The sequence below is a fragment of the Callithrix jacchus genome, chromosome 6, assembly GCF_049354715.1.
Source record: "Callithrix jacchus isolate 240 chromosome 6, calJac240_pri, whole genome shotgun sequence".
NCBI lineage: Eukaryota > Metazoa > Chordata > Mammalia > Primates > Cebidae > Callithrix > Callithrix jacchus.
In genome coordinates, this window is record NC_133507.1 from 44,468,961 (window position 1) to 44,496,120 (window position 27,160).

Sequence of the window (27,160 nt, forward strand, 5' to 3'; positions counted from 1 at the left end):
ATGCATAAACTCTTTGTCTCAGCAATTGTAATATGATGAATTTATCCTAAAGACATATGTGCCTATGAGCAAAATCACATTTTTTAAAACAAGTATTTAATCTGCATTGTAATCACAAAATCTGTCAATAACAACCACAAAAATCACACAATAGAGAACTGATTCAATATTTAATAGTATCTAGGTAGAGTAGGATAGTATGCAGCCATTTGAAAGCATAAATCAGTTCTTTTAAATGGCACATTTAAAATACACACATGTTTATGTAGGTAAAAATTATATCTGGAATAATATAAAAGTTGTCTCTAATTAAAAAAAAACAAGTGAGGGATATTTGTATTTCTCAATTTATCTTTAGTTTGTATTGTCAGTTAAATGAAATAGCTTAACATTACTTTTAAAACTTAGAATTTTTAAATATAAACACCCTAGGAATATTGTTATAAGTAAAACAATTGATAACGTTGCTTATGATCTTGAAAATATTACAAATGAAAATTAGGATCTTTATTGTATTTAATTAAAATGTATTTCACAACAATTTCTATAGCTTAACCTAGTTTTAAAAAAATGACTGTCATAAATCATTTCACTCTTCTACCTATGACAAAAATATAATAATAAGTAAACAAAATAAATTACATGTGGTTAATATTTTAAGTTACTTAAACACTGGCACTTTTAAAACAAGAAGATATTTAAACACTGTGCACACAGACAATACTGAGCTTCAATTCTGATTCATTTTTTGGTTTGTATTTAGCATGTAGTACATTCTAGTACCAATTTTTAGAGGCTTTTGCTTTTTATACTCTGCAGAATTGTATGAAATATCAAGGCAATATCGTGATAGCTGATGTTACAGAAACAAACTGAAGGCCACTTTTCCAGATTAGTTCATTCAATTACTACTTATTTGAGTATTATTTTCCATTGGTTGTATTAAACATGAGAAGACATTCTCTCAGTCATTGAGAATGGGAAGTAAAGGAGAGAAGTAAATGGACCCAAACTATTTTCCTTTTGAGAAGCACAGATTGATCTTTGAAGTACTTGTGTTTTATCATTAAGGATACTTCTTTACTGACATGAGTTATCTCCCTTTTGAATCATAGTGTCCAAGAAGTGCAAGATGAAAATATGTGATGAGGTATACATTATCAAGTCAAGACCCTTCATTGACAGAATAACTCTTTTCACTCTGTTTGTGTTGAGTTTTATTTTTTCTGAAAGTGTCAGAGCTGTAGATTTGTTTGATGTAGTTAAATTTCATCCCCCTAAAAGGAAACAACTCAGGCTATTATTGTCATCAATTATCTAATAACTTATATACAAATATATTTTTATTTTGCTTTGATTTTCACTTGGCTTTGTAGCCAGGGAAGAGAATTCTTAGTTCCAGAGAGTTGTTCTCATGACACAAGAACAGAAAATGAAATACCACATATTCTCACTCATAGGCGGGTGAGGAAAAATGAGAACACATGGACACAGGGAAGGGGTACTACACACTGGGGTCTATTGGGGGAAATAGGGGAGGGACAGCGCGGGGAGAGCTGCGGAGGGATAGCCTGGGGAGAAATGCCAAATGTGGGTGAAGGGAAGGAAGGCAGCAAAACACACTGCCATGTGTGTACCTATGCAACTATCTTGCACGTTCTGCACATATACCCCAAAATCTAAAATGCAATAAAAAAAAGAAAATAACCAATAAAGCAGAAATACAAGCAGAAAAAAAAAAAAAAGAATCTGAGCAGAGCTGTTTCAATACTCAATTTTGGGGCCAAGCCTTTTAAGAAGCAAATGTGCCCATTCCACATTCACTTTACTTTTCCTGCTGCTGGAAACAAATGGAAAAGCAGACACAAGGGATGATAAAACTGCAAGCTGGAAATGCCCTTGTCCTTAAGTACATTACTTTGAAAGTCACCTGCCAGCCATAAAAATTGTATTGATCCATTGGCTGAATGAGAAAATGCTCGTGGATAGTGATTCAAATTGTGGTGGCAAGATTAACTTACCTATATCATTAGTCAATCTCACATGATTGTATTAAAATAGACAAGATTTCTTGGCTGATATAAGCATTAGGAGGAACTTGTATTGATTATGAAAAGGAAGTCTAAATCACTTTCACAATTTTAGGATGTGTGATTAAATAAAAATAAAACTATTTACTTCTGGTTGTGACCTGAATCGAGCTGTTAATTCACATGCAATCAAATTATGGAAAGAGCAAGCAGTTATAAACAACCTAATGCAGATGTTCAAGGAAGAATATAGCCTAGATTTATGCCTCAATAATGTCTCAAAATATAACCCATACTTTGGATTTTAAAATAGCAACCGAATTTTGTAACAGTAACTCTAGATTTCCAAGTAATATGATAAAATAAGTATAGTGTTTGTCTCAGTTTCTGAGTTCAGAATTTTATTAAAATAGCCACTGGAAGAAAATTCTGAAAAAAACAAAAAACGGAATTCCTGGAAAATAGGCAATTATATTATAAATAATCCTTGAAGAAATAATGGAAAATATATTGTCATTGAACCAGACTGAAGAAGTTAATGGGATCTAATTTATTAACCTCTATTCCTTTCTGAAACATGTGACCACTAAGGACCTTTAGAGAATCCCAGAGTTTTTCTCCAGAGTGAAAATTGGGGGTAGAAGTAAGCATTAAAGACACCACTTTGATTTTGTTTTATACCACTGATCAGTAAAAGTTTAAAACAATGCCCCTTGTGTGTAAGGGGTTTTACAATAGTTAAATAAATATGTAGTTCTTAGGTGATAAGAGCTTGTCCTTGATAGGAATTAAGTGTAAAAGATCTTGCAGATCTTGACTTTAGTTTGAAGCAAGGAGTGTGGGATTCTGACAGTTACCGTTGTCACAAGAAGACCCAAAGAGACGATTTAAGGATACAGCAATAAAATAGCAAAAAACCTTTAAAATGATAGAAAATGCAGTCAAAAAACCCTGTTTGACATCCTGTATCTACAAGACTTCCATCTAATTTTACTATAGGTGGTTAGCAGGACTTGCATGTATTTGTAAAGTATAAATGCTAGTATAAAGGCAATGGCTAAAAGAAGAAAAAAAGTATCAAAGAGATCAGCTGTAGCAGAAAAGAGATCAGTACTATGACATTGACATGAACAGAAAATCGTATCAGAAAGTTGGCCCTTCACAGGCCACCTATACAATCATCAGTAAGAAATGGCACAAAGGAACTTTGTACACTGGGATCACCATAGTTGTGGAATTCTTTATAGGTTAGGAATTGCTGAGCTAGAGATAGAAATGTTTCACAAGCTGATCTTTGGTTTAAAGTCTCAGAATAGACACATAAAAACAAGAAGTTGGATAGTGAGCAGAAACAATGTGAATTCACACAATTTTAAGGAAGATATTAGCTAGGACTCAAATATGAGTGACCAAACACATACACAAATATAAGCAAATCCACATTCACAAAATGTAGATGCACAAAATGTCAATTAACTAAAAAGGGAAAGTAATACTCGTTTCAGAGAAAAATATATAATAACTAAAACCAGAATAAGATTATACAATTAATCATTTTCTGTTTTAGTAAAATTCAATAAAACCAGATGGAATGTACTTTTAAAAATATTAAAAATGAGATTGAAATACGGATAGAAATAAAATGGGAAGCTGAATGAAATGAAGGCTGAAAGGCCAAAGTAATTTTTGTTTAAAACAAGCAAAAAGAGCAGGGCGCAGTGGTTCGCACCTGTAATCCCAGTATGTTGAGAGGCAGAGGCCCATGGATCGCTTAAGCCCAGGAGTCCTAGACCAGCCTGGACAACATAGTGCAACCTCATCTCTATTGCAAAATTAAAAAAAAATAGTTGCCTGGGCATGGTGGCTAGCACCAGTAATCCGAGCTACTCAGGATCCTGAGGCAGAAAGATCACTTGAGGCCAAAAATGTGAAGCTGAAATGAACGGTGATCCTGCAGCTGCAGTGAGCTGTGATGGTGCCGCTGCACTGCAGCCTGCGTGAATCCCTTGTGACAGTATCCAGGGCATCAATGAATGAGATTCTATCTTAATCTTAAAAAATCAAAAACCAAAATGAATACTACCAAAAATATAAATAGGAATGTGAAGAAAAAACAAAATAACAGGAACAGACAGCCAAGCACCACATGTTCTCACTCATAAGTGAGAGTTGAACAATGAGAACACATGGACACAGGGAGGGGAACATCACACACCATGGCCTGTCAGGGGGTGGGTGACTAGGGATTGGATAGCATTAGGAGAAATACCTAATCTAGATGACGAGTTGATGGGTGCAGCAAACCACGATGGCATGTGTATACCTATGGAACAAACTTTCATGTTCTGTACATGTATCCCAGAACTTAAAGTATAATAAAAATAATAATAATTGTACTTAAAATCAAGTAAGAAAGGTCAAAGATTATGAAATTATCTGTTACACTATTGAACAGATTGATAGCTATTAAATAAGCTATTTCATATTTTCCAAGAATGAGTCAAAAAAAGACAGCAAACGATGGTTTCACAGGTCAATTGTTTCATTTCCTCTCTAATTTAATCTGATATACTTAATTTATATGTTGTTAGAGATTTTCTTTCAGCCTACAGAATATTACATCAATTTTAGTGACTAAAAAAATGGAATGCAATCCAAAACTCTTTGCTTTTGTAATTTACCACCATTTCATTCATATACATTTATATATCACATATAAATGAGATACAGATAGATATACATAGATATTATGAATATTTTCCTGTAGCTTACAAATATTAAATCAAATCATACAGATGAGTTAATATACAACTTGTGTTTTGAATAAAAAACTACAAAATATGATTCCAGGTAAAATCATTTTTAGATGTTCACAGACTAATTGTTGTGAACATCTGGAAATACTTAAAGGCTTTAAAAAAATCTCTATGTCCAGGCCAGACCCAAATAACTTAAGTCAGAATCTCTTGTTGCAGTATCTAAGAAATCAATCATTTTAGGGTTCCCCCCTACACCTGGTGATTCTAACACATAGACATGGTTGAGAAAACTATATAGAGAAAAGGCATTAGTTTCTAAAGTAGCAAAATAAGCCATGTGTGTCTTCACTATGATCTATCTATTGATGGACAGATCCTCTCTCCATTAGGCAGCTGTCTTGACAGCATTCCCCATCTTTCCCTTCTTCTTTTTGTCACTATGGCTTCAGGACTGGTCACAGTTTAAGTATTTTTAAAAAATTATTTCCCTATATTCTCACTCATATAAACTAACCCTCCTTAACTGGTTGTATTTTGAATCAGCCATTTTTTTTTCTCTGTAGGGAGCCCTAAGCATACACTATGGATGAACTACCTTAATTATTACATAAAGCCAACTTGTACTCATTAGCTCTCATCTTGTAATGCATTCTTGAGAATATTGATCCCACTATTGTCTCCTCTATCTCTTGCATCATCATTTTTTTCTCTTTCTTTTTGACAATTATTGGAACTATGGAAACATTTATATACAATCAGCAGTAATTTAAATACATATTTTATTTCATTTTAGGTTTTGGGGTACATGTGAAGAACATGCAAGATTGTTGCATAGGTACAAACATGGCAATGTGGTTTGCTGTCTTCCTCCCCATCACCTGTATCTGACATTTCTCCCCATGTTATCCCTCCCCAACTCCCCACCCCCACTGTCCCTCCTCTAGATCCCCCCACAGACCCCAGTGTATGATGCTTCCCTCCCTGTGTCCATGTGTTCTCACTATTCAACACCCGCCTATGAGTGAGAACACAAGGTGTTTGATTTTCTGTTCTTGTGTCAGTTTGCTGAGAATGATGGTTTCCAGGTTCATCCATGTCCCTACAAAGGGAATCATTGCTTTTTAGGGCTGCATACTATTCCATGGTATATATATGCCACATTTTCCCTGTCCAGTCTATCATCGATGGGCATTTGGGTTGGTTCCAAGTCTTTGCTATTGTAAACAGTGCTGTAATGAATATTCGTGTGCATGTGTTCATATAACAGAACAATTTATAATCCTTTGGATATATACCCAGTAATGGAATTGCTGGGTCAAATGGAATTTCTATTTCTAGGTTTTTGAGGAATCAACACACTGTCTTCCACAATGGTTGAACTAATTTACACTCCCACCATGAGTGTAAAAGTGTTCCTATTTCTCCACATCCTCTCCAGCATCTGTTGTCTCCTGGTTTTTTATGATCACCATTGTAACTGGCATGCGATGGTATCTCAACATAGTTTTGACTTGCATTTCTCTAATGACGGTGATGATGAGCATTTTCTAAGAAGATTCTTCCTTTGAAGCCACGTTTCTCTCCACTATCTCCTCATTCCTCTGCTTCCCTTTACAACAAACCACACTGCCCCCAAATGGTAGTCTCTATTCAGCCATTTTGATTCCTCTTGTACATGTTCTTTAACCTCTACACACATACCACCTCATTTTAAGGGTCTTATTTTTACACTCCATTCAAACGGTTCTTGGGAAAGCCACCCAATTCTACCTTGCCACATTACATTCTCTATTTGCAGAGTTCATAGTTGAACCATGAAAATAATTGGGACTATTTCACTGTTTCCTCCCTGATGCACTTTTCTTGCTTGTATGTTGGCATATCTGTCTTTTGCTGTTTCTCTCATGTCATTCCTTCTTTTTCTCAGTCTTCCTTGGTAGTAATTGAACCCCCTGACTTCTAAAAGTTGGAGTGCCCAGACTTCAGACCTCTTTGCTATACCCTCATTTTGGGGTTATTCAAGTAACTTTATGTCTTTAATGCCATCTGGATGCCAACTGTTCAAAACCCTCCAGTGTCTTTTCACCTTACTAAGGTCAACTCCAAAGCCTTTCAGTAGTGTACAAAAGACTACAAGATCTGAGCCCAGCTAGCTCTCTGACATCACCCAGAATTCCACTCCCCATAATCATTCTCCTCACATTGGACAAACAATCATGATCATACCTTAGGGTCTTTCCACATCTTATCCCTTCTGCTTTCTGACGGACACCAATATGTTTCATTCCCTTGTTCGTTTTAGTTATCTGATTAACACCACTTCATTATAAGTAGGGCTTTATCTGGTCCCTCTCTATAAAATAACAAATTCTTCAACTCTACCTTCTCAATTTCTATCACCTTATTTTATTTCAAGACACTTGACATCGGAAAAAAACATTTAATTGTTTATTTGTTGTCTGCTTCCCAACCCTTTCCCACTAGACTATAAATATTCCATAAATCCAAGAGCTTCCTTTTTCTTAAATTCTAGTCACTGATCTCACAGCCTCTAGAATAACATCTGTTACAGAGTAAGTATTTGAGAATTTTTGGTTAATTGGATGAATGAATGAAGAAATGAGTGTTCGTCTTCATTTTCTCTTTTGTGGATTACCTGTGTGTTTTTAAAAGTTATATGTTATGTTTTCTTTGTATATAAGGAATTTTAACCTTTTGACTTTTACTTGCCAAATATTGTGTCCTGGTTTATTGTTTGTCTTTTAATTTAGTTTATGGTACCATTTGTCATACATAAGAATTTGATACTTAATTTTAATAAAATTGCTCAATTACAAAATGATTGTGACAGGCAAGTGAAATGTGTCAGCATAAATGGCTTTTTATTTCACATATCTCTCTCTCAAACTCACAAAACATTAACACTTTTATAAAATATTCAAAATAATCTTTAATGAAAAAAGAACATACCTGCAACTTGGAAGTCCATAATGCTATTTCTTTAAAAGTCTACAAAATCTAGTCTGGGATAAGACAGCATGATGATAAGTAACACACACTGCATCAGCCCTCATACAATAAGTTTTCTCACAGGTCAATGTCACTTTTTTAGCAAAATTTTGGTCAAACAATTACTATATGCAAGAGACAAAATAAGTGTTAAAGATAATATTGAGAAATACAGTGTGTGAAACCCCTTGTGATTTAAAAAAAAAAACGCATTCTTGGTCTCTAACAAGAGACTATAAAAGGCAAAAAATGGCAAAATTTATAAACATTTATATATACAAATAATAAATATGCATTTTTATATGCATATATGTATACATACATGGGCATGTGTGTATGCAAATATTCAGCGCCCAAACTTTGGTAGTTACCTAGACTTTGCATCTTCCTTCTTTATGCTTTATCATCTTCAAATACTAACATATTATCATAAAGTGAGGATTATGCTTTTCATCCAGGATAATGTAAAGTAGCATGCTGAGCTAGAATAAAAAATGTTTGCTATCTTAGCATATTAACTTTTCATGATTGTTTACCTAGTCTTTAGAAAAGGTTAGTCTGGTCTAATCCTTAAGAACTTCTATTCAAATTAATGCTGTGACAAATTAAATGTCTTCATTTTTGTATACACTAAAATATCAAATGGAAATGATATTTTAGTCATCTAGTAGTAAATGTTCTCTGTAGTACTTAAGGACTTACTCGATTATTGATAATAAATTCCCTCATAACTTTCTGATTGAAATTTTATATGTATATGTGTGTGCGTGTTTGTGTGTAAAATATAATTAATATATGTGAAAGTTTTAAGTTTTTAAATTTTAAAGTATTTTAACAAGCATTTTATATGCATATTTACTCTGTAACAAGGTGACTTTTAATCACTTGATGTTGAGCCTTTAAAATATAATGTAACATAAACATTTTACTCTGTCTTTTAAAAAACTATGATAAAGAGAATATTTTTGCAAGGCAGTTTGTAAGACATGCAATTCAGTATTATTCTAGATTTTATTCATGATTCTTTTCTAAAAACTGTATATACTAAAACGTATTTTGGTGTCAAGCCCCAACTTACATCTATCATTTCTACCAAGATATGCCATTAAATAGGTATTTTAAAATATTTTCTCTATATCAGAACACCAGAATTAAGTCCCTCCAAATCTTTTTAAACACTAAGAGAAAGAACTAATTTCCTTCATGATATAATGTTTCTTTCTAATGGGCAATAGAATTTAGTGCCTGCTTATTATTATTTTTATTCTATTTGTAAAAAATGAAGCTCAGAACCAAATATGCAGTAAATGTTTGAATTATAATAATTCTAATCATATAGGCTTGAATTTAATGATATTAACCATTTGTTATGGATTTCTTATTAAAATGATATACCATTTTAATATTTAAATATTAAATATATTAAAGATATCCCAGGGCTTTTGAATAACATATAATTATTATGTTTTTATTTTCATTTAAGATTACAATTTCTAATTGTTGTTTCATTAACTATTATATGTCTATGCTTTTCTAAGTTTTTGTTAGAGACATACATTTGGTCCTTAGTATTCTTGTAGAATTGTAAAGGCACATCAGTATCTGTATATATTATTAGCTTTTCAAGGAAATGATTCTGAATATTAAATTAATTTAGGCTGAAGAAAATCATACATTTTAAACACTATTAGTATAATTTTAAATGCACAAGTAAAATAAAACATTATTTTTGAAAGCATATTGAAGAAAGTTTTTTATTTGGTTGCAGGTAATAGAAAAAAGGTATTTCACTTCCTATGATTTGCTTACAGTTTAATTGGTAAACATGAAAACCCTTTGCCTGAAGACATTTCTCATTTTGAAAAGCACTGAATTTTAATTTCCTATGACAATCTTCTCAGAGTACTCATTAAAATAAAACCTTCAATTAACTTAATTTTAACTAATTCCTCTTGAAACCTTGAGTCTTTTAGCTACTGGCTTACATGCCAAGCTTGTAAAATGACATCTTTTTATTTCTTTCCAGATTATACATTTTCTATATCCCTGGGAATATTTTGATAGTATAATATCATATGTCTGAGTCTGGGAAATTGTAAACTTATATAAAACTCATACTCACAAAGAAATAAAGAATATATATTACTTACATCTATAACAGCCCTTCCAAAATGATTTCTTAAAATTATTATTTGTTATAGATTATGCTAATTTAAAGACATATATTGCTCTAGAAAACCACTAAAAGATGTTACCTATGTATGCATTAGAACTGTACATGTAGAAGTAAATTTATCAATGCTACTAAGAGTGCTCGTAACTAGCTAATTAATTGCTTGTGGCAACACTCACATGATTTCAAAACAAAGATAGTAAACTTAACTTGGTGAGTGTTGAATCAGTGGAAACAGATAGATCATTGGTTACTGAGGTCAGACTTACCCATGTAAATCAAAATATGCAATCCAAAAATTAATATTCTTCACATATGCTTCTAAACATCTTTTTTATAAAACATTAAGAGTACTGGTCAAATAATTCTATCTTATTTTACTATTAATTAACTTGAATATCATTTAAAATGAATTATTAAAATTAAACCTGATTTTTAAGTACTGGATCTTCTTAATATTTATTTCTATTATTATTATTATTATTAAGAGATGGAAACTTGCTATGTTGCTCAGGCTAGATTCAAACTCTTGGACTCAAGGGATCCTCCTACATCAGCCTCTCGAGTAGCTGAAACCACAGGTATGTAATATTTAACTTTTAAATATGGTGTATCCGAGACTTTAGAAGTAGAATCTCTGAATTATCTGAAAATATAGAGCAGGGGACCATAATAAAATTATTTAGAAGTAAAATTAGTAAAGAGGCCATTTTTCATGGCTGTTATTTGAATGAAATATAAGTAACAGTAAGTTATCCCACAGCCCTTGGGAGATTAGTATATCCTTGGAAATCTTTGGTTTTTCTAAGGCCTTAATCTTGGCAAGATTTTGAACTTTGCTGTTGTAAATATCCAACAAGTCAAATTAGTCTGCGTTAGAGGCAGAGGATTTTTTTTTCCCCCTTAACCAATTTGGCTGTAGTAGGACTTTGAAAGATTTATTGCAAGATATAAACTTTACTGGTTAAGTTAGAGAAATCAAATGAATTCTAATTACCAAATTAGAAGGAAGAATTCAATATAAAAAACTGATACTCTTCATCATTGACATTTTAAAATAAAAAAGCTAATTTTGTTTTGAGGGTATAGTAGTAAACTATTTTTCTCAGTAAAATTTAAATTAACTTTTATTATAATTGCACAATAAAATGCGTGTTGACTTGCAACATCACATTCTGTCCTCATCAATAGAGTTAGTATCTATCTATGGCCACGGCTGTAATGCAATAGTGGGGGAAGAGGGACTCTGATAAAATTGGAAACGTTTGAAATACTACTGCCTAGGCACTGATTTACTCAATGCTAAGAAAATATGGCAAGGAAATGAACTATTCATATATTATGTATATCCTGAGTGGAAATAACGATGTTAGAAGAAAGACTGCCATAAATTGGTATTTGTATAACTCAAGCTAACTACCCAAAAAGGTTTAGAGAGGCATTGAATCATATACCACTTCAGAGAAGAAAGATTAGAAAGACACTGATTCTTAAAACTGGTAGTGTTAGTGACCTAAGCAATAAGAATAACTGAAATAGCCAATTTAATTAACTATGTAATTTGCTGACTTCTGGAAGTTACAGGAAGAACAAAGTTTATGAGTGAGCCTATGAAAGGACCCTGAAAAGAAATTCAAATTGATTAAACTGTTCGTTTGCTTACATCATGGAAATGTAGAATTTTCTTTTGGAGAAAGCAGAAAGTTGCATGAAGAATTTCTTTAACAATCAACTAAACAGATGGGTGCTGTGCTAAATGTTTTCAAGGCTTTAGTGCCTTAAACTCATCACCTGAACAGGGTTAAGATGGTACTCGTATCTATAAAGCTGGAGCTGATTTTAATCTAGCTAATATTTTATCAAATATTGGGTTTATAATAAAAAAAATTATTTATCTTAAAGATTTAGTGTTCAGATGAGCATGTAGGGCATAGGTCCTGTGAGCTCTCTGAACCAAGACATTACCTAAGACACAGACATTGCTCAACCTCCCTTGGGTTACCCTGTCAAAGCAATGGCATGACACACGGACATAATGTTACCCTGGGGAATGAGAACTGGGCTCTTAGTCTTGTAAAATTGCTTTATCCACATGACATGTTGGCTTGTCATAATTCTAACCTCCAGTTTTCTCTTAAATACTTTTGTTGTTGTTGTTGCCCTTGTGTTTTGGGGCCTGAAATGAACATAAGAACAAAAGAGAGCTTCAGTTTGGGTTTTGGTGTGATACTGTTGAGATGATGTCTCAAATATAAAACTAGGATAACTTCATCGATTTTTAATTTTTTTAAGAGAAATTTACTTATTTTAATTTCTTATTAGGGATTTAATAATGGGAAAATTTTTATAATGATCAAATTTGTGGCATAATAGTTTGACACTGTATTATTAAGATGGATTTTATAAGGTCATTTGAATCATTATATAACCTTCAGTTAGTCATAATTAACCCTGTTCCTGGGAAAAATAACTGAGATGAGAACACAAAAATGTGTAATTTGGATTCAGGGAACAGTATGGCCTTGGGTTTCCACAACTAGAATATCCATTTAAACCATTTCAGGTTTTTCCGGGGTCAAAAAATAAGCAACTAAACATTGCTATGAGAAGGACACATGTTGCATTAGAAAATGAGAGTAAAATAACTATGCTATGGGAATGGCTTAAAGAATAGCTACCATGCTGGGGAGCCCTTAGCTTATTGTTATGCCCAGTAGGTAAGGAAACAAAATGAAGGGGATTTCATAGAGTGAAAAATTCCCTATTGTTTTCTCTGTTCCTGACTGTAAAATAAGATCGTCTTCTAATATGGCTATGCACCTGGAAAAAGTACTAGATAAGATATAAGATGTCCCTTTACTTGTTCCATTCCAAGGGAGGGGTGAGGACAGACTTATCTAAATATTGTAGACATTTTGTGATTGCCACAAAAAAACAGCGTAGCCCCATCCCCCAAAGTTTTGCTTGGATGTCAAGACTGATGATGCCATCTATACATCATAATGAGACTTTATTAGGAGAGGAGGGCAAGTGGCAAGCAGGTCCAAAAATGACTTAAGAGAGTATGGAAAGTTGCCTGGCTCGGAGTTTTTGTTATTAGGGAAAGGTTGGGGTGAAGGCTCCCATCCATGGGCTAGGGCTTGATTGCTTTGAACTTCTTGCTTCCAAAGAGGGAGTATCTGTGTTTTCCTCTCTCAAATATGGGATAGAACGTAAAGAGGGAGTGGTGGGAATTGAAAGCTGCCAGCAGTAAAACATAAAAAATGAAATCAGAATGTTTATTATAAATTAGAAGTAAATTATCTTGGAGGAAGATTTCCTTAGAAAAAGACAAAGGATGGGACTAAGTCACAGCAAGAAAACTATGTGTCTAAGAGGTTGGAAGTGAAATGTATAAACTATTGAAGCAATACAGTTTTGAGACATACAATAAAAATTCTCTTGCAAAAAATAGAAAGAGATCAAATTTGAGCACCTAAAATATGATATTGCAGGGAAGAGGTATTTATACTTTTTAAATTAAATAAGTATATAAAAAGATAAGTAGGAGAAAATATGATAAAATACATTTTTTGTTTTTCTTTTGTTATTTTTCCTTTTCTCTCCTTCCGTCTTTTACCACCTTAATGCAATTTTCTCAATACACTGGATTAATTTTTCTTTTAATTTCTTTTCTTTTTTCATTTTCCTTTAAACAAATGTTGATATGAAAAAAAAGCAAATATTGGAAGCCTATGGTTTACTGTCTGATTTTTAAAATCCTAATTTAATTTCACAAAAATTCCATAGTCTTTCTTTTAACCATACTAAGTGATTATCTTTACTTTTTGTTCTATCTTTTACCTTACTTGTGTTAAGAAAAAGCTGTACCTTTTCTCTAAAATTTCTCTAAGACATGGAGTTTAGCGAAATGACACTACTATTCAAAACATCCCTGGAGAGATCCCAGTTTAGAGCTGTAGATCGGATATTCACAAGACTTGGTGCAAGAAAATAATTATTTTTGAAATATTGTTATTTCTACAAATAAAAATGTCTTAAAATGTTACTAAAAATTAAAAACTTGTTTTAATTAAAACCCAAAGAGGAAATAAGATAATGAATACTTCTTAAAATATAATTAGCACAGCTTTTTTATGGACTTGTTGATTCACATTTCAAATCATAAACTTATATTAGGAAATGAAGTAAGTGTCCTAGTTAGGTAGGTTATTTTTCTTTTTCTCTTCCTTAATGGATGCATCTAAAAACATACCTATGTTACATAAATTGAAAATATTCTTGTAAGCCTGTAGTTCACCTCACTTAGCAATGTGTAAACTAAGATGCTTTTAGATTTTAAAAAATTATCTGACAAAGAATCATAGAGAACCTGGCTTGCCAATAGTAACAAGCCTGATAGGATCAGCCTTCCCGAGGTAAAGTATGAATAAATAAAAAGATAAATCGGTAACTTTAAAACTGTAGTACTATGTTGAATGACCATGTAATATTAATGTCATGGAGACAAAAATGTGATCAAGTTGTTAGATATGGCTATTTATTTATCAGGCTGTTATAATACATAGACTGTGAGATGAAAGATGTAAAGTTGACCTCATAGTTCCCCATGGGAGGGAAGAAAAACAACTGACAAAATATTTTTATGGTTCATTTTAACAGTAGAATTTTTTTTAGGCTAGAGTTCAAACAAATCAAATATTAACTTTCTCTGAAAAAAATAAAAAATTAAAGATTGGGTATGTACAAACAGGAAGAGAGGAGGTTAAAGGAGGCGGAGGGTACTCAACCACGTAACAAGATACTTGAATCAGGGTAGAAGACGTGACAAATGAAAATTCTCTGACAAGGAATCGACAGGTGAAATAACTGTAATAAAAACAAGGTACAAATATGTCTAATTTGTTTTGCATTCTGTGCTGGGATTTGATGAATTACAATTGTCATTATCTTTATTAAGAAGTGCAAGTGATGCCTAGGGTAACTAAATAAAATTGGACTATATTTCGCTCACATTTGTGTTGCAAATAAGGAAATTACTATAAGAAGCAAGAAATGAGAAAGTTCTTAAAGGTAGGAGAAGCCGCAAATGTATCTCAGAAGAGACCAGTTTCGACAAAAACCCCCTAAAATCTCCGACAGGCATTTTAAAGGGTCTAGGATTCCCAACCATACATGCAATAGGGCTTGAGCCAATAATCTTTCAATATCGAAATAAAAATTATCCAGAGCTGGCACCTCGTTATATAAGTTATAATTCCAATGAATTTCGTACAATAAATATACATAGTTTCAATATACATAATTTCAAATATAAAACTAATCAATATACATAGTTTCAAAAAGAACATTCAGAAGAAATATTGGTAAATTGTATGCTTTACATAAAATTGTTAGTTTTTAGCAATATTTAAGTTTTATTATTAATATTGTTTTTGATTGACATCATAATTGATCATTTATTAAATACAATGTGATGTATTCATATTTCAAAATAACTGAGGTAAGTTTCAAATGTCTTACCATAAAAATTGATAGGCAAGCTCGATTTTTTCATTAAAGACTTCTATTGCATTAACAATGTTAATACTTGGGGAAGAAAAATATAAAATACAATTAAAAATAGCAGAAAATAAAATCAACTACATAAAATTTTACCACTTAAAAAGCATGAGTATTACTAAATAACCTATACAGTATTATGAAAATATTATAAATGAGATAATACCATATAAGATTTCTAATATTTTATAAATGTCTTTACATTTTGTAAGTAATCTTTTTTAAAACATTTTCTTTACATAAGTAATATAATTAACATATTCTTACTCTTCCATTTAATGCTAGATCATAAAAAGGTTTTCATATCAGTACATCTAGCTCCAACTTATTTTATATACAGAGAGGCATCCCTAATCCAAAAATCTAAAATGTGAAATGCTTCAAATTCCAAAACTTTTTGAGTTCTAAAATGATGCACAAGTGGAAAATTCCACACCTGGCTTCGTGTGACAGGTTACAGTCAAAATGTAGCCACACAACTCAGTTTTTTAGAGTTCCTAAGAGACAAAGACTCTCCCAGCTCACTTAAGGTATGATATCTCTTTTTCCATTGTATGCCCAGATTCCCCCAGGCAAGCACACCCACCAAATGTTAAAAAGAAAAATGCATGTGGTCAGGGCTGAATGCCCTGGTGGCAGGATCCCCACAATGCCCTACTTGGGACCAAATTACTCATTGTGATTATTTGCATGTTCTCTGCTGTATGGTTGAAAGATATTGTTGAAAATGTCAAAAAAGCTTGCAGATAACCCTGTCAGTAAGAGTGATATGAAAGCTAATAAGCATTTATGTTTATCTATGGCATAGAAAGTCAAGCGGTTGGAAAAAGACAGCAGTATAAGCGTGAAATGTCTTACAGAAGAGTATGGTGTTGAAATTAACACTATATGTAGCCTGAAGAAACAGGATAAACTGTTGAGTTCTATGCTGAAAGTGATAAACGGATGTTAATGAAAAATTAAAAAATTGCATAAAGCTTAAAATAAAGACGCCAATTATATATTGAAAGGGTGGATCTGCTAGTGTTGCAGTGAACACATGTCAGTAATGGTAATCATAAATAAGCAGAGATCCATCACGATGAACTGTAAATAAGGGAATTCAACCGGTTGTAGAAATTTAAGAACAGACATGGCATTAAGTTTTTAATTATTTCTGCTGATAAAGCATCTGCTGACCACAAAGCATCTGCTGATAACAAAGCAGTGGATAAATTCATTGAGGAATTTACAAAGATTATTACAGATGAAAATTTGACACCAGAACGAGTCTTTAATGCTCATGAAACATCACTGTTTTGATATTATTGCTCCATAAAGACTGTGACCACAGCTGACGTGGCAGCTCCTACAGGAATCAAAGATGCTAAGGATAGAGTAACTATGCTGGGATATGCTAATGCACCAGCAAGCTTAAGTGTAAAGTTGATGAACTAGGCAAAATTGTGCATTTTTCCTGTTTTAAACTAGAGAATTTCTTATCAGCCCCTTATTGTAATAACAAAAAGGCATGGATCACCAGAAACATCTTTCTGATTGATATCAGGAACATTTTCCAACAGTGGTTCTTACTCACTGCAGGGAAGCTGAACTGGATGACAACAGCCCACAAGTGATTTTTTAAAAAAAAGTCTGACTTTCTTACATATGCAAAAAATAAACTTTCAGAATTCATCAGTAAGCTTGAGGAAGTAGATATCAAGGAAGTTTTATACATTTATACTGAGGATACAGTTGTTCATTCATTGACTGATGCTAAAAGGAGCCAAAAGGGTTGTGAATTAAGGAAATCTTAACAATAGTAATAACAGAGATCATGTTATTAATACTGAAAAAAAAGTGCCTATAGATGACATGGTGGAAAAGTGTGATGGGCTTATTTAAAAACTAGAGCACTGTGCATTCATAACAGAATGAATATATTATGTCAGTTTATAAAATCAAAGAGAGACTTCTAAGACAAAACATATTGTTAATGAGGCAGAAGACTGGCGAAAACATCTTTGAAAGACATCTAGCAGAATTCCTCCTTATCCCTAGAGGACCAACTTCCTGGTCTTCCCACTGTTTCTGATGTTTTTTCTCACCTAAAAGAAAAATACGGCACACAGCAACTTTTAAATCAACACGCAACATTGTAGGTGGTGACTGAAAGCCTGCTGTTGTTTGTTTTTGCAGCTGTTTAATAGCAGACACAAATATTCTGGTGATGTTACAACATTAGATACCCTGAACAAGTTTTCACTGTATTAATTGTATTTTTTATTCAAAAAATTATTTAACGTATATATAAAATTAACTTCAGACTCTGTGTGTAAGTTGTATATCAACCATAAATGAATTTTCTATTTAGACTTGGTTGGGTTCCATCCCCAAGATATCTCATAATGTGTATGTAAACATTCCCAAATCAAATCCAGATACAAAACAACAAGGTATTAAGTAGTCATTTCCATTTTTATTTATCCAAAAAAGCAACCCTTTGCCGTAGAAACCTTACAAATAAATTATATAGAGTTTTAAAAGCCTTATTATTTTCTTTCTCTTTCTGCTATAATATTTCATTTATTTTTATTTCTTAAAAATTAAATAAATGCTTCCAATGTTATGGATTTGTCTTTGATTTCTACTTTGGCTGCATCCCACACCATTTGATATGGAATATTCTCAACACCATTATTTTCCAGGCATTAAGTCAATGCAACTTAGTGAAATATGCACAAGTTTAAATAGCAGAATGGATCAAGCAGAAGAAAGGATATCAGAGGCCGAAGACCAACTTAATGAAATAAAATGACAAGACAAGAATAGAGAAAAAAGGATGAAAAGGAATGAGCAAAGTCTCCAAGAAATATGGGACTATGTGAAAAGACCCAATCTACATTTGAATGGTGTACCTGAACGTGATGGAGAGAATGAATCCAAGCTGGAAAATACTTTTCAGAATATTATCCAGGAAAATTTTCCCAATCTAGCAAAGCAGGACACTATTCAACCCCAGGTAATACAGAGAACACCACAAAGATATTCCTCAAGAAGAGCAACCCCAAGGCACATAATCGTTAGATTCCCCAGGATTGAAACAAATGAGAAAATACTAAGCGCAGCCAGAGAGAAAGGTCAGGTTACCCATAAAGGGAGGCCTATTAGACTCACAGCAGATCTCTCAGCAGATCTCAGTTCTTTAAGTATGTTGAATATTGGCCCCCACTCTCTTCTACAAGCCAGAAGAGAGTGGGGGCCAATATTCAACATACTTAAAGAACAGAACTTTCAGCCTAGAATCTCATATCCTGCCAAACTAAGCTTCACAACTGAAGGGAAAATAAAATCTTTTATGAACAAGCAAGTACTCAGAGATTTTATTACCACCAGGCCTGCTTTACAAGAACTTCGGAAAGAAGCATTATACATAGAAACGAACAACCAGTATGAGCCTTTCCAAAAATATACCAAAAAGTAAAGAGCGTCAACATACAGAAGAATTTACATCAATGAATGGATAAAATAGCCAGTTAACATCAAATGGCAGTAACCCTAAATTTAAATCCACTAAATCCCTAAATAAAAGATACAGCCAAAACCTAATGGTGTATCCAAAGATACACAAAGACTCAAAACAAAGGGTTGGAGAAAAATTTACCAACCAAATGGAGAGCAAAAATAAATAAATAAACAAAAAGCAGGAGTTGCAATTCTCACATTTGATAAAATAGATTTCAAAGCAACAAAGAAACAGTGGTAAAAGGATCAAAGTAACAATAAGAGATCTTAATACCCAGATACATAAGACCCATAACGAGATTTAGACTCAACGAGAAAGAAAATTAATAAGGATATCCAGGACTTCAACTCAGATCTGGAACAAGTAAACTCAATCAATATTTATAGAGTTCTCCATTTTAAATACACAAAATATTGATCGGCCATTATTAACACCCATTTTTAGAATGAAGCAATATTCCTGTTCTCTCTCCTTCTTTTTCTTCCTCTCGTTCTCTCCTTTTTTTTACTTTTCAACATCCTAGTTCCTCACAAAAAAAAAAAAGAAAAGAAAAAAGTAAATGCAGTTTTACTTGTCCTCTGATACAGGAATTAAATATTATTTTTTTCAAATTGTGTTAATCAAGTAATTAATTAGCTAATAACCAAGTAACTTGTTCGTATTTGTTTACAGTTTTATTAAAATACCTGTAACATTTAGATTTATATTGTCAGTGATAATTTTTCCTTGATTTTTGCTCTTTGCCTTTATATTTATTTTGATATTTACTATATGATCATTTTTCAATATTTCCTAGACACTTAAAGAAAATTGGACAGTTTATCTAACATATCAAAGTGGAGAATATTTTACTGCTTAGTTAAAGGATTTACAGTTGACTAAATAAACTTGTGAAGATGCCAAGAACATGAATAAACCAAGCAGGGAAATATAAATTTTTCTCTTTCTGAGAGAGCGGTTTTGTGAAAACATTGTGCCAGACTTGGTTTGGTTGGCTGCCATTTCTGACACTGAAATGGCTTTTACTTTTCATCCAATGTCACCAGACTGCCAACCACGGTGTAAGAACAAATATATGCTAGATGCCTTGTGGCAATCAGTGGCCCATTCTTGACTGAACAAATTTGGCCTAATTGAGCCTGGCAGAAATCTACTGCCTCAGGAATCTTTTTTTTTTTTTTTTTTTTTCCAAGCAGAAGAGACAAACTGATGGTCTAAGAGAAGGGTGATCATAAAATTCATTGTCTAAACTGAACACAATGAAAGGGGTTCCATTAATGCTTATTCTGAGACAGTTGTCTTGAGAAAACCTAAATTATGGTCTCCCTAACTGTAGGGAGTCCCTAAATGACTCTACAAATGTGTTTATGGGAAGAGTATTTATATTAGCTGGTAATAGTTAAAAAGTCAGAAGACTTTACATAAGAACTGACATTGACATTTTCTCTTGAAAATTATCATGAGATCTTAACAATGAATGTTCCATACTTGGTTCTTAGGGAACTCAGGGAAGCTGACTCTTGAGATTCAGCTAAATGGGCAGAATATTAATTAGGGAATGCCCTTACGATCAATATCTGTGGAAGGGTGGGGTCTAGGCAAGTTGGTCAGAGGAAGGCAACTTCAATGACAGCTTGAGCTGACCCCAGGAGACACTCTAGAGTTAAAATGGCCCAACATAGTGTCCACATTGATATTCTGTCTCAAACTAGATTACACTGGAGGAGGATGCTGTTTAAAGTAGAAGCATTCCTGGCCAGGTGGGCACAGTGGCTCATGCTAGTAATCCCAACACTATGGGAGGCTGAGGAGGTCAGGAGTTCAAGATCAGCCTGGCCAATATAGTGAAACTCCATCTCTACTAAAAATACAAAAGATTATCTGGGTGTGGTAGAGGCTGAGGTGAGAGAATTGCTTGAATCCGGGAGGTGGAGGTTGCAGTGGGTGGAGATTGTGCCCCTGGATTCCAGCGTGGGTGACAAAGTAAGTTCACATCTCAAAATAAATAAATATGTATTTTTTTAAAGTGGAAGCAATTCTTGAACAAATTAATTGCTGAACTACGTCTACAGAGATAGGCACTAGTTCCTTGAAATGGTATCTTGATGGCATGTGTTCACTAAAATAAATTATTACACTTCAGATTAGTAATCAACTAGAGACGAGGAACTTCCTTCATGTTATAAAACAGCATTTCTAATGCTTTCTGCTTGCCTAAGTTACACCTCACTATTTTGCTCTTAGCCTCTATATGGATTTAAGCCAGGGACCTTTCTTCTATAGCTTTATACGCTGCTGGCACAACCAAGTAATCATTCTGTTCTTAGTCTTTTGGCTCCTAGGAGCTTTGCCAACACTGATGACTTTAAATTCCTTAGAACAGCGAGGAGACCAGTGGCTTGCAACCCAGTCAGACCCATTGCCCCATTTTTAATCAAATATTTTATTTATTCCCTTAACTAATCTGAAATGAAATTCAGAATTATGGCTACATACATTTCAAAATTATAATTCCCTAAGCATAATATCAAGGTAAAATAAAATGTGGAACAGTTTATAATAAAAATATTTTTATACATAAAAACTTGGAGATGATTATACCAGTGGAAATACTGAAGGAGCAAAATGCTTGTGCTCGAATATAGAAAATCATAGTGAATGTCATGAGGTCAAATGTAGACAGAAACCATATTGTGAGACAACCTACTCAAAAAATACAAAAAACAATTTCCCAAAATGAGGAATGACTCATTCTATGCATTGGGGAAAAAAAAAGTACGTTCTTTTTTTTAAATCTACACAGTAATTACATTACTTTAAAATTTATTCAATATTAAACATGTATAAAATATTTTGTATTGATGTGAAAAATAAAGGTTCTCGACTCAGTTATTAAACTCGTTTTTACTTGCATGAGTAATTAATACATCATTCAAATTATGAGGGATGCAAGATATGGAGCGGATCCTTGTTTTGCAGGACTGTTGAGAGCATTGCCAGATGTCAAGCGTTTCTGGCACAAATTCAGTAATTGTCAATAGCACCTTTCAATCAATAATGCCTTCACACTGGAACACCCTTGTTAAAAACTGCTGGACCAAAAGAACTTTAATCAAATTAACCAATCCACTTGACAGTCCTTGCCCCATTTTACCTAATCCCCAGTGGTTTATCATAACCATTGCTTTTCCATTAAGCCATACTGTTCCAGGAAGACAATTTATCAATCTGTCGAGAGCCTCATCTACCCCATATATATCAAACATTCTTCATAGTTTCTGGCATTTAGAAAATGATTTATCATTCCAGGGATGATAGAGATTAAACCCCTTCCCATAGTATCCATTTCTTAGGCTATTTCTTATAAACTGAAAAGGAAATATTCAAATGTGAACTCATGCCAACACATTTCTGGGAAGCTCTAAGTATTTAATTCTGCAAATGGGAACATTCATTTTAAAGAGATCTTGTTATCCTAATCTTACATCGAGTATTTCCTTTAGGAGAAAGCATTCACTGAGAACATATGAAAGATAATTTTGACTGTCATTTTTCCAATATGATTACAGAAACTTCATTAAAAATGATTGGGGACTGTGGTATTATATTTAGAGTACAGGCTTAATGACTACAATATATACACAGAATTTAACAGATTCAGTAGGCTGAGGGTAGCAGCATGATAATAAAACACCATCAAAAACTTGCATCTTAGTCCCACTTTTGTCAGTAACTAGTTATGTGAACCTAGGTAAAGTATTTAACTTCTTTTGGCTCCATTTTTCATCTGTGAAATTATTGAGTTGGAAAACATGATCTCTAGCGGCTCTTTCAGTTCAAAAATCCACTGACTCTGTTTTCATGATTAACTTTTCTATATTTTTCAGATGTTAAATTGGCAAGAAATTAGGGTTTGAGAATTTTTTTGGAAAGCTTTCTACTATATTTTTCAAATGCAGATGTGTGGTTACATACAGATTTTCCCTGATGCCTAATGATATATGACCTCAATTGCCTTCAAGCAGATTATCCATCTGCTATCTTATGTTGACTCTGAAAATATAATTTTAAAATGTCTTAAGGAGGGTAGGTCCATGGAATATGACGTATCTTGGGACACAACAAGGAATGACCTATGTCAGCATAGGTGAAGGGGAACTGGAACCTAATCTACTTAGCAGTGTGGGGCAAACACCAAGGTGGCTGACCCATCTCCAGCTGTTCTCTTGGGGGAAATCTACATTGGCAGACATAACTTAATAACTCGAATATACAACACATGACAGGTAATAATTGCAGACATATCAGTATAAAACAATAAATCACATAAATCAACATTGACTAAATTTAATATCAACATATATTCTTTATTTATCAACTACTGATTGAATGTCTGCCATGTATCTTTGAATAAAAAAAGAGTTTGCATGTCAATATTCAATACTATGTAAATCATTCAGTGTGGGACAGAGTATTATAAAGAAAACTCAGAAATAAGCAGGGAACAGTTAAGTGAAAACAAAAAAGAAGGAGTGTCATCTTCATGAAATTGGAATATTATCCAGATCATTAAGTCTACTCAAGTTAGAAACAATAGAGATGGAGTTAAATAACCTATAATTTAGTGTAGGATTTTATATCAGGAACAATGTAAAAGTCTAGTTTTCATTAAGGTACCAATTAAAGACTATTAGTTTCCAGAGCCCATAACTTGTACTTCCTAAATGTTTTATTTGAACTTTGTTTTCCAAAAGTCTCCTGAATATTCTCAGGCAAGCTTAGGCTTATAAGCTTATAGTTTCTGTCTATAGACACAAGGCTTCTTCAAGATCTCCAAAGACACAGACATTTAAAGACAGCACTCAATAGCATAAACAAATTAAATACAAGCATATTTCACATTAAATTTTATTTTAAAAATTGAAATTATCTTTTATTTCATGTAAAATAAAATATATTTATTTTAAATATATATATACACACAAATATTTTATATATATACATATTTTTTTTTTTTTTGAGGCAGTCTCACTGTGTCACCCAGGCTGGAGTGCAGTGGCATGAGCTTGGCTCATCCAACCTCCACCTCCTGGTTTCAAGAGATTCTCCTGCTTCAGTCTCCAGAGTGGCTGGGATCACAGGCATGCACAACCATACCACGATAATTTTTGCATTTTCAGTAGAGACGGCATTTCACCAAATTGGCCAGGCTGGTCTCGAACTCCTAACCTCAGGTGATATGCCCGCCTTGGCCTCCCAAAGTGCTGGGATTACAGGTACCTTACTGGCCTTTTATAATTTTTGACAAACTATGTATTTTCTGCAAACATCTTACATACACAAATGTGCTCATGTTTTTACAATTTAAATAAAATTTTATTTTTGTGTCCCACTGTGCCTTTAAAATATGTCCACTGGAAAAAATTCTTCCCTTACTCCTGGAAGGTATTTTTGATGATTTTCAGGTAATACGATTTTCATGATCGCTTAATTTTAATAAAACATTCTCAATTTAGAAATTACAATGCTCAGTCCTATGTTATAACCAAAACTATGAATTTGATGTAAATTTTACATGACTCCTTCTGCCCCACAGCTGGGATTTTCTATAGGTAAAAAGAGGGGATTAATACCTTATTAATTATGGACACTTCAAGGTTTAAGGAGACTAGGAAGAAAAGAGAGTTGAATGATTAGAGATTTAGATCAGAAAATTTATCCCTTAACTAGTATTTAGGTAACATAATTACATCATGTAGTATTTCAATTTTTAACTTTTTGTGGAACCACTAGGCTGTTTTCCAAGGTGGCTGTAGTATTTTATATTCTCACCAGTAATATATAAGGATTCTATTTCTCTGCATCCTCACTAACACTTGTCATTTTCTAACTTTTATTGTAGTCATCTTAATGGGTGTGAAAGGATATCTCATTATAGTTTTGATTTTCATTTCCCTGATGGGTAGTACTATTGAGTATATTTTCATGACCTTATTAGTCATTTGTATCTTTTTGTAGACTGGTTTTGAAAAGTTAAACGTAATAGGTCATAACGTCATCTAATGATGTTAATAAATTTAGTACATTTTAAACAATATTTACTATTTTTCATACATGCTTTAAAAATGTTAAATTGTTGAGTAGCTACTTCACATTAGTTTTCATTAATATTTCAAAACTTGTTTATAAAATAGCTATGTGAGCTCTAATAATCATCAAAGATGATAAAACTAAGACTGAGGGAAGCTAAACAGCTTGCCTGAGCTTATACAGAAATCACTGCAGCAGCCAGATTTTTCTTGAACCTATGCTTTTTACATTGAATGTGGCTATTGAGGAGTCAGTTAGCACCTGAGAAAGATTTTAGAATAGTTGAGAAAAGACAAATTCAGGGAGAAGCATAGTAATAATACAAGATAATAAAGTGGGAAAGATACATAGTTGAATGGTTTGAGAAGATTAGTTGCAAGATGAAATTTTTTTTAAGATGAAGGAAATAAAGCCATGTTTATATGATAAAGGACTTAAGTGGAGAAGGAGAAAGAATAAAACAAATGATGCTGTACTATATCCAGTAGTGTTCAGCAGCTCAGTCATGGGAGAACAAAGGATGAAAGCCAAGAAGTCAAGGCATTAACCTTGACTAGTAGTTGTGGAAAGAGAGTTTAAAGTTAAGTCTTTTTCTGAGTCTTGGGAAAAAGAAATAAGAAAGGATTTAAATGATAAGCTTTGTTTTTAAGGGAAAGGGAGCAGATTATTTCCTCCAAAGCTGGGGCAGGCTGGGGGTGGGGGGTGGATTTTCTTTGTTTGCTTTGCTTCTAAATCTAAATTTTGCCTATTTTTTCTTCCTAAAGCTACGATGTTCCCAAAATTACAGTTTACTGAAGTCTCTGATAAGGTGGCTTCTAGGTAATCAGGCTTTTATCTATGTTGTTTTCTTACTGACAGATTAATTGCCTGAATTGCCTTTTTATTTTTAAGTATTCCTGAGAAGGAAATTTAGCAATTAAAATGATTTAGACTTTGCTGCTTATATAGCAGTTTAAATGACATTTGAAAGATAGTGGAGGAAATTAATAAATGATTGTACGAAATAATATGTAGCAGAAATATGTTTGTTGCTGTAATTAAAAGTGTATAAGTTAGTAATCCACGTCAATTTTTTCAAAGAATCAACCAGTAGTGCTTTTCAAATGGTTTTAAAAATTGATTGCTTTTAATCAGTCATATTTCAAATTCGGGCATGGATTTGAATATTTAATTAACTGATTTTTGAAGTAATATGTTATCCACTTCATTTTTATATGGTTGATAAGTACTTTGTTGTAGTGATGTAGGGAGTATTCATAAAAGTTTAATTAACTAGAAACATCAAATCACTATATTAAGAACAGATTTTTATGTTTTTAATTATTAATGAAAATGTGCCAATACTGATTTTTATTTTCCCCTTTCATTGTAAGTGTTGATCTATATATCCACTACAGAAAAATAAGCAATACAGGAAATACATATTTTAAAATAAGTAATTATCAGAAATCATGACTCCAGATAAAAATATTGCTAAAAGTTAGAAGCATATATTTTAGACTTGCCCCCATAAAGCTACAGATCTATAAATTATACACAAATATGTGCATATGTTATTTCACAAAATGGAATCATTACAATCCATATGTGTATTTTTTCTTTTGATATATGTTGAATATGTTTCCATGCCAATAAAAATCTATTTTTATAAATATAAATTTGTACAATGAGATAGAGTCTCATTGTACAATGATATCAAAATTTATATTATTGCTTCTAAATTTTAGATATTAGAAATGACATTTGAGTTAGATCATATAAATTTTGGTATGTGTATAAATACACAACTCATATATGTGACATATATATTTATACACATATGTATTATGTATTCTTACCTTGAGACAAAAAAATAACAGTAGAATTTAAGTATGAAAAAGCTTCAAGTACAACTTTTGATATTTGACTAATTTGTCTCCAGAAAGAAAGAACATACCCATTTAAACCTCATCAGTTAATTTTGTAACAGTAACTGTAGGAAATTTATAGCCCATGGGCCGTATCTGGCCTTCCATTATTTTTATAAACACAA

The 27,160-nt window shown here is 32.8% G+C and overlaps 1 protein-coding gene across 1 annotated transcript in view; it reads left to right on the forward strand.

The window, feature by feature from the left end:
* Positions 1 to 27,160, forward strand: part of LOC144582933 (uncharacterized) — a 114,398-nt gene that overhangs the window by 36,710 nt on the left and 50,528 nt on the right. Inside the window, exon 3 of the mRNA XM_078375627.1 lies at positions 10,460 to 10,552. Coding sequence (XP_078231753.1) covers positions 10,460 to 10,552 — 93 coding nt within the window. The remainder of the gene's footprint in view (positions 1 to 10,459; positions 10,553 to 27,160) is intronic.